This window comes from Belonocnema kinseyi, chromosome 3 (assembly GCF_010883055.1).
Source record: "Belonocnema kinseyi isolate 2016_QV_RU_SX_M_011 chromosome 3, B_treatae_v1, whole genome shotgun sequence".
Classification (NCBI taxonomy): Eukaryota; Metazoa; Arthropoda; class Insecta; order Hymenoptera; family Cynipidae; genus Belonocnema; species Belonocnema kinseyi.
Genome location: NC_046659.1, coordinates 90,338,488 through 90,348,325, shown reverse-complemented (window position 1 = coordinate 90,348,325; position 9,838 = coordinate 90,338,488). Strand labels below are relative to the sequence as shown.

The 9,838-nt window shown below is 30.2% G+C and overlaps 1 protein-coding gene across 1 annotated transcript in view; it reads right to left on the bottom strand.

The window, feature by feature from the left end:
* Nucleotides 1–6,586: 6,586 nt before the first annotated feature.
* Nucleotides 6,587–9,838, bottom strand: part of LOC117169361 — a 10,083-nt gene continuing 6,831 nt past the window's right edge. Inside the window, exon 4 of the mRNA XM_033355703.1 lies at nucleotides 6,587–7,004. Coding sequence (XP_033211594.1) covers nucleotides 6,675–7,004 — 330 coding nt within the window. The 3' untranslated portion in view covers nucleotides 6,587–6,674. The remainder of the gene's footprint in view (nucleotides 7,005–9,838) is intronic.

Here is a 9,838-nt window from a genome sequence, read left to right as displayed (position 1 = left end):
CGTTGGACTCGCTGTATCGACCTAAAAGGAGAGTATGTTGAAAAATAAAACCGACTTTGACCAAAAAAACGTCTCCGTGTTTCATTTTTCAGGGACTTATCAAACTGCCTAGTACTTGCTGAAATCCATATTGATGTAACTGCAGCTCAATCAATACTGATGAACTGCTTTCGCTACATTTCTATTTACAGAAATGAGGTTGTTGAATGTCCATGAAAATCACGGGAGTAAAGATTAGTTGAGGAGCAACCTTCCATTCAGTATTCTATCAGCCAAAGTATCTTTGTCATCATTCGTTTCTTCAACCACTTTAACCGCCTCCACCACCACCAAATGTGCACACTTTTTTGCAAGGTGAAGTCAACGTTACTTCAACGTTGATTCTACATTTTTCAACGTTGCTTCAACATTGAACCACCATCATACAACCACCAACCTACACCATCTTCACCATAACCACATCTACAATTGTATCTACGCCATTAATTTAATGCTTTCCACACGTTTATGTAGCATCAGGATGACTTCTACGTGTCAGTATTGTCTAAAAGTCTATTTCCGCTTGGACGCCCTAAATAGGCATCAGATTTACTAATGCAAGAAAGCAAAAATCTTCCCGTCAACGTGACTGGGTATGACAAAAGTAACTGTCTTGAATTTATTCCTCTCAAATTGCCAGTATCTCAAGAAATGACTAAAAATAATAACAGCAATGAACAAAATGATAATAGCAGTAGTTCAGTAGTGACTAAATAAGGAAGTCTTAAAGCGCAAATGTTGCTCGCCCAGAAGAAATGCTGAATTTCAGGAAGTCTTTTATGACTAAGAAAACAAAGAAGGAAGATGAGAAGCAGCATTATATGGACGAGACAGATGAAGATCGAGATGAAAATGAGAAGGAGCAGGATAAACAAGAATTGGAAGTGGATCAGAAATGTGATGATTATAATGATGATGAGGTTGGGTATAGACAGATGCATTTCGCTTTTATTCAGATTGAATACAGAATCGTTCCTTATATCGTTGTATATTTACAAACCACGTTGGGTTGATTTCAAAATCCCATATATTGCTGATTGTCGTGTCTTTCAGCGATGTGCTTTACAAACACTGTCGAGTTGCTTTCAAAGTCTAAAATATTGTTGGCTGTTAAAACTTTCAGCGATGGAGTTTACAATTTTTTTTGTGTTAAATACAAAATCTAGATTATTGCTCGCTTATGTTCTTTTCAAAGCTTGACTTCAACAAATGTGTTGGGTTGAACTCAAATTCTCTCTAGACTTGGCACATATTCAATCTCTTTAAGAAATTAAATTGAATAATTAGGTAGAATTTGCGTTTATATGAAGAATATTTCCCTTCAAAATTTTCTCTATTCTTTACAATTTTAATTATGTTTATTTTTTAATCTAATTTATGCAGCCAGCCAAACAAGAAATGTAGTAAATGAATTTTGTATGGGTCACCTGGCAAACTAACCTCAAATTCCTAACCTTTACTATGCGTGAGTAAGTTATTTTTCTCCTAAAAATGTACTCAAATTGGTACCCCCTGTTTACATTTAAATTTCTCAAGTGCAACTTAGCACAGATACGAACGATTTCCGTCTGTTGGTGAATGGTTGGTCACTGTTTCACCTGAATGTTGCTTGGAACAGAACGGTGTTACAGAATTTGCCAAAACAAAACCTCATACTTTCGTGTGCCTTATAAGTGTACTGCACAGCCTCAGGTAACAAAAATTTAAACTGCACAGCTCTATATACTGGAATATACTACTGCGCATCAGTACATGATATATAAACCTACTGCGCATCCATAAGTGTATTCGAAGCCTACTGCATAGCCTAATGCACCACTACACAATACTGCCCATCCATATGTGTCATAAAAGCCTACTGAACATGTCTGAAAAGCCTATTTATTGATTTTAAATGGACTCGGGCTTTTCAGAACATGCGCAGTTGACAAATTTGTTTACAGCGCCCTCATCGATACAAGGTCGATTTCAAGGACGAGGAAACGGAAGAGACTTCACTGTATTTTGTTGATTAGTTCAAAACTCGACTCTTTATCTGAAAAACTGTTTTTATGTCTATAAAATGCAAGTACTTGGTTCAAAATTTAGCTCTTTTGTTGCAGGTTTAATTATTTTGTGTAAAATTCAACTATTTGTTCCAAATTCGATTGTTTGGTAGAGAATCCATCTTTGTAGACAATTTAAGTACAGTAAAAATCTTCTATAGCGCCGATTTTGGGGCTGACAGTAGGTGTAAACTAACTCATTATAACCGGCTCCGTTTTTATTTGTTCAAGCCTGAGTGCTCGCCTGAGTCACAACCGCAGTTCCCGCGCACCCCTCACAGCTCCTGTTACACCTACCTGCGGTGCGGCATCAGTTCTCAGAAGGGCTAAGGAAGGGAGGACTATTGAAGGGTTTCACTGTATTTGGTTAGAAATTCTACTCTTTTTTTGAAAATTCAATTATTTTATAGAAGATTCGCCTATTTTGTTCAAAATCAATCATTTTTTGTCGAAGATGCAACTGTTTTTGTCAACAATTTATCTTTTTGGATAGAAAAATCGACTATTTGTTTGAAAATCCATCGTTGCTGGTAGGAAATTCAATTATTTAGTTAAAATTCAACTATTTTGCTTAACATTTCATTATTATGTTGAACTATATTTGGTTGTAAATCCATTTTTGTAGAAAATTCAAATATTTCGTTAAAAATTCCACTCTTTTATTGAAAATTTCACTAGTTTGTGAAAAAATCATCTTGTTTGGTCAAAATGTCCACTGTTTTATTAAATATTCGTTTTTTAAAATAGGAAATTCCTCTATCTGGTTAAAAATCGTTGTACAAGCTTCAAGTATTGGGTTAAAAACTGAATTATTTTGTTGAAAATTGAACTATTTTGTTAAAATTTCAATTTTTTTGTTGTCAAAAGTTTTACTGTTCTTGTTTCGAGTTTAATCGTTTTTGTTTGAAAAATCGTTTATTTGGTTGAATACCCATTTTTGTAAGTAGAACATTCAAGTATTTGCTTAAAAATTCGACTTCTTTGTTGAAAAATTATCTATTTTGTTGAAGAATATCTTTTTTGGTTGAAAATTAATCTTTTTTGTCGAAAAATCATCTTTTCGCGTAGAAATAAACCATTAAAAAATGTAATTTTAATCTGAAATTATTTTATTCCGCTCATAAAAGATTATATGCTAAAAACCTTACAAATATTAAAATGCTGGTCACGGAATTTTGATAGTTACGTTTTTTGTAGACCCAATTTTGTTTATTACTATTTGTCTATCCCAATGTATTTAAGAATAAAAATTTCTGTGTGGAATATTACAATATGTCGATAGGAGTTTTAAGACGATTCCCTCCACGTAAAGTTTCTCAGTTGTTACAAAACAATGTGTGTTTTCGCTCGTGCTTCCTGCATGTACATGGCAAACAGTATTGTTGATGAAAAACGAAATAAGAAACACGGCAAAGCTTTATCTCTCCAAGCCACGTCACTGGGAATATTTGAATCAGGGCGTTGCACGTCTCGATCAGATTATCTTCGCAATGTATGGCGCCGCAGTGGTGCACAGTGCACACACATAAATTTATACACATATGTAATTCATGCTCGTACGCACGATGTGTTGAATGAAAGAGGGGAAAGTACAAACGCGTTTTCATTTTATTCATGAACGTATATTTTTAATTATCTGAATACAACAGTGTTGTAATAAAAAAAAGTTACTACTTCTGGCCAGATGCATCCTTTGGCTTGGGTTTTTTTTACCAGAATCACTAGGGTGACTCTGACTCACGAGTATAATTCATTAAGGGATAATAACAGTTTTACTGTATAATTTGGGAACTCTTCAACCAATACAATTCATAATTACATTTTAATTGCAATCATTAAAAGACCCTTTTTATACACCAAAAACCACGCCACAAACTGATAATTTCATGAAAACTCTGGTGGAAATGTATTTACAGAATAAATTAAAAAACAAATTACAATACAGTACCACAAAGTAAAAACAGTAAATGTGTGAAAAATATTGTTCGTTATAAAGTCTTACTAAGATTTTATAAACTTAAGGAATGGTTGTACATATAACTTAAGTTGTTTAAATAAACTTGAAACCTTAATGAAATCAGATGTAGGAAAGAAAATGTATTAATAACAAATAAGTCTTACTAACGTATAACTTGTTTATTTGATAATTTATTTGACTGAGAATTCATTTTGTGGTTACAAATTTTATTCCTTTAATGAAAATTAAAAATTTTTGTTAAAAAGTCATTCTTTTTGCTTGTAAACTCTACTGTTTTGTTATAACTTCCTCTTGTGGGCCGAAAAATTCTACTATTTCGCTAAAAAATTCAAGTTTATTTGAAATTATTGTTTGGAAAATCTTTCTTGGTTGAAAATTCATTTGTTTGTTTAAAAACTCGTCTTTTTTTCAAAAATTACTTTTTTACCTGAAAATGTTTTTTTTTGCTGAAAGTTCATTTGTTTGGTTTAAGATTTAACTATTTGGTCAGAAATTCATTTATGTTATCAGAAATTCATCTTTTTTGGTTGAAAAGTAACCTCATTAGTTGAAACTATATCTATTTAATTAAAAATTAATTTTTTTAACTGAAAATTTATCTTCTTTACTTAACATTTCAAGCATTTTGTTGAAAATTTATCTTTGTGGATAGATGATTCTTCTTTTCAGTTAAAAGTTCATTTCTTTGGTTGAAAATGTAACTATTTAGTTGAAAATTAAATTTTTTCTTTCGTTGATAATTAATTTTTTTAAATTGAAACTCCATCATTTTTGGCTAGAAATGCAACTGTTTGATGAAAAATAAATATTTTTTAGTTGAAAATTTAACTAATTTGGTTAAACATTTATTTTTTTCGCAATAATTAATAATTTTAGATGAAACCCCTTTTTTCGAATCTTTCTTTGAAAGTTCGTTTAAAAAAAAAATTTAACTGAAAATATAACTATTCCATTTTTGATTAAAAATTTTTCTTTTTCAGTTGCAAATTCATGTACAGTGAAACCCTTTAATAGCCCTTCCTTCTACTGCCCTTCTGAGAATTGACGCCGCCCCGCAGGTAGGTGTAACAGGAACTACGCTGGGTGCGCGGGATCTGCAGTTGTCACTCAGACGCGCACTTAAATGTGAACAAACAAAAGCGGAGCGGGCTATAATGAGTTAGTTCCCACCCACCGTCAGCCCCATAATCGGCGCTATAGAAGACTTTCACTGTACATTGTTGAAAATTCTAATTTCTTGGTAGAAAATTAATCTCCTCGGTTGAAAATTTATCTTCTTGTTCGAAAATTGAATTATGTGGTTCAAAATTATTTTCTTTTTAAATTCATTTGTTTAGTTTAAAATTAAACTATTATGTTGAAAATTCAATTATGTTGTCGAAAATTCATCTTTTTTGGTCAAAAATTAAACCAATAGTTTAAGCTACATCTTTTTGATTGAAAATTATTTTTTTTAACTGAAAATTAATCTTTTTTAGTTAAAAATTCAAGTTTTTTGTGAATAAAAAAATCTTTTTTTTCAGAAAATTCATTTATTTTGTTAGAAAATTAATATTTTGTTGTTGAAAATTCAACATCTTTGTCAAAGATTAGTGTTTTTTCTTTAAAATTTAACGATTTTGATGGAAATTAACTTTTCTGTTAAACATTCATATTTATGGGTTAAAACTCAACTATTTTGTAGAAAATAAAAATATAAAATAATTTATAATATATAATAATATATCATAATATAATATATAAAATGAATTGTTTTAACTGAAAATCTTATTATTTCCGTCTTGGGTTTAAATTTATCTTTTAAAGTTCAAAACTTGTCTATTTAGAAACAACCATCTTTTTGCATTAATATTATAGATATCCTAAGTGTAAAGTTCATTTCTTATACATGAAAGAAAAATTATTATCGGCCAGGGAAAATGAAAAATCAGTCAGGGAAAAAAATCAGAGAAATTTCCAAATTTGAATTTTGTAGAAACTCTTTAGCAGTAGATTATTACATTTACATTACATTACAATTAGCACATTATCATACTTTGTAGAATTTTATTTTTAAACCACATTTCCTTCAGGGAAATTAAATTTTAATGCGTAATTGTAAAATATTATAGTACTTTCTAGATCGTACAAACTTATGATATATCTATTCCAATCTATAAATAAAAAAAGACCTTTGTTTATATGAGGAAAACTTTTTAAATGTTTGCTATGTATGTAAAAATATCGTAACTTAGAAATGTTTCGTTTTAGCAAGACACATTGGTCTGTTTGAAAGTGACAGTCTTTTTTTTAACAACATCTCTATCATAAAGCTAAATTTACCCATAGTACTTCGCATTGGTATTTTATTATTAGACGAGACCGCCCTACAGTAGATAATGATCCTGCAGTATATAATCATTCATTAAAAATACTAATGGATGTTTAAATAAATAATTTGATGTAATTAATAGTTAAGAACGACACGTGTTAATTGATTAAAATTAGAATTATTTTTCAATGGATTATGTACTATGGGGTGTACTCCCTTATACGAAACTATTAATACAAAAGTCAGATAATAATTTAAACTCATAAAAATTACTTACTATTTTAAAAATAAATAAATTATTTCAACATTTTACACCAGGCCAACCTGCTTGCTCCAACTTTCTATACTTTGCACAATCGTCTAGGAATTGACCATTTCCAAATGGCATTTGAACAATATTTATATCATACTCCGAGTTAACAAGAATGGCATTCATGATTGGTATGTGCAATTTATTTGTTATTTCATCCTCCTGGAGTCCTCCGGTTATAGGATTTTGAGCGCCACATCGAGTTTTTGCTAGAATGCAGGCAGTGGTGTTAACAAAAATTTGAGACAACTGCATTTCAGTAATTGAGCATATATAACCCGCAAGTCTGTCACGAATCGCTTCTTTAAGGCACTCGCGTATCTGTAAATTTTAAATATAAGTAGAATTTCAATTTCCTGAATAATTTAGACACTTCTAATTTTCAAAATTAAATATTTAGGTGTATGTTTATAGTTTGTTCACATGTATACATGAAATTTTTCTTTAAGATACATCTCCTAGTGGGCACAACATTTTAGAACGTAATTTAAACATCCTAAAAACGTTTTTTGGACGTACAAGTCAAAAGATGTCATTCGAACGTTTTAAAAACTGTCCTAAGTCAGGCCAAATAATGTTCTTAAAACGTTTTATGTTCCAATTACGTCTTTGAAACGTCTCTGGAACATTGTATGTTTATGGAACGTTATATGGACTGACTTAGGACATTTTTAAGCCGTTATAAAGATGTTCTTTAACGCTTGTGCCCACTTGGTCTTTTGCATCTTCTGTATTTCATGTTATACGGATTTCAATTTACATTCATTTTTATGTCAGGCTATTTACAGTTTACTATTTTATTTAGTTGTACTTAACTTAAAAAAGTGAAAATTTAAGAGTTCTGTACATAGTAAATGCAGTGCAAGAGGAGGAAGGTTTTGTGCGTTTAAAAAAGTAAAAAAGAAATAAATTGATAGACAAAAAACAGTTAAATATATGTATAAAATTATATGTGATTTTGTTCTCGGGTGTTTCCACTTTCTTTTTACTTATAATTGTAGAGTATTTATTTGATGTGCCTTTGCGTCCTCATTATATTATTAATTAGCATATATATATGCTCCCTCACAGAGGATGCACGAACAATTTTTTTTTTTAATTAACGTAAGCTGGGGCCAAGCGGTGCATGTGGGGAAAGTGGCGCACCCTTGATCCTGAATTTCTGAATGCGCTATTTGCTTCTTCTAGGTAAAAAGTATACAAGCTTGCAAGTGACACTTGTAAAACTTGAATGGTGAAACCTTGAAGAAGCAATTTCGCGTTAATAATACAGAATTAGGAGTGTGTCGCTTTACCCCACAAATGCGCCGCTTATCTCCAGCTTACGGTATTTAAAATTAATAATGAGAATATTTTAATATAAAATGTTAAAGGGTGCGAATCTGTCGATTCGTCTCGAATCGAGGAATCTTTTCTATTTTGCATAAACTTCAAACTATGTTAATGAGGAAAGTTAAACTGTAAAAAACCAATTTTGCCAATATTAGTAATGACTATATAGCATCCTCACCCTTTACCAAAATGTATTAATATTATAGGTCAATCGATTTGTTTCGAATAAAGGAATCTTTTTTATTATTGCATCAACATTAAATCATGTTATTAAAAAGAGGTTTACTGTCAGAAACAAAATTTTTAAATATTAGAAATGGTCATAACATCCTTATTCTTCAATGAAATGTATTAATATTATGGGTCAATCGATTCGTCTCGAATCAAGGAATCTGTTCTATTATTGAAATGCACTTTAAATCATGTTATTAAAAGAGGTTTACTAAAAGAAATCAATTTTTCAAATATTACATCCGGAAAATTGCTTAGGACCAACTATTAGACATCTTTTAATTATGAAAAGTTTAATTTTAGACAAATTAAAATTTTTTTGAAATGGTCACCATTTCAAAGCTACCTCCATGAGGCAGAAAACTCACCTTTTAATTATTTTCAGCAAAATTGATTTAGGAATTGATAGGAAACAAAAAAGTATTCATAAGTAACACTTACAGTAAGATATTAATTTTTTTTTTCAGCAGCTTTAATAAACTTTGTGGTAAATGTAGTTTTCCTTCTGTAATATTTCCCTTTGATTACGAAGTATTATTTTATAATGTTATATGATTAAATATTCACATATGGAATTCACAAATAATGCCTCATATGAGAGGATTTTAAAATTTGTTTTGGAAATTTTATAGTTATATCCATAATCCTTTAAATCCCTTAAAGAAGCTTCAAAATAAAATTAAGAAAATGGCGTACATTTTTCGAAAAAACTTAAAAGTCCATTTTCTCGAAAAGGACAACTTTTACTTTATTTTTAAATTCATGGTGATATGAGGGAAATTCTCTGTAAGTTTCGTCCTCGCTAAACTATTCCTTCACATAAAAAACTTATTTCTTTATAATGTAAAATCCATTTTTTTTAAAATATCATTTCTTTTTCGAATATCCATACTTTTGCAACTTACGGAAGCTTAAATCATATTATTTGCAGAATACGTAGTAAAAAATGGAGAAATGTCAAGTGTTTTATATTTGAAATAATAAAATTGATCAAACTGATATTTTCTGTTCTGTTTTGATTAATCTTCGTTCTTACTTTACTATATTTGCCATTTCTGCGTTTTTCTCCTTCTTCAGAGCACCGGGAAATAACCTATATATTTTTTAATTTTGTAATAAGTATTGTCTCCATCTTTTATAAATGTATGAGAAATTCTGTTCAGTATTACTAACCATTCTGTTAAAATATCAAAGATAATTTTATATTTTAAAGTTAATGTTTCACAAATAAATTGGTAACCCGCTTTTCGAGAAACACTGATTGGAAGTCTTTTTGGATAGATAAATTGTCCTTTTGGGATTGAAAGTTCACCTTTTGGTAGAAAATTCGTTTTTTTTTGTTCAGAGATTTTTTTATGAAAAAGTTTTTAATTATTTTTCAGAATTCATCTCTTTTAGTTAAAAATTCAACTATTTAATTGAAAATTTAATTATTTTGTTAAAAAATCAACGCTTTTGTAGAAACTATCTTTTTTGGTCAAAAACTCAAATGTTTGATACGAGGGTAGTTCAATAAGTCCTTAGAATGACCAACAGATGGCGCGCGAATCGCTCCAAATCATCTGTTTTCAGTCAGCACCACTCCCGACTAG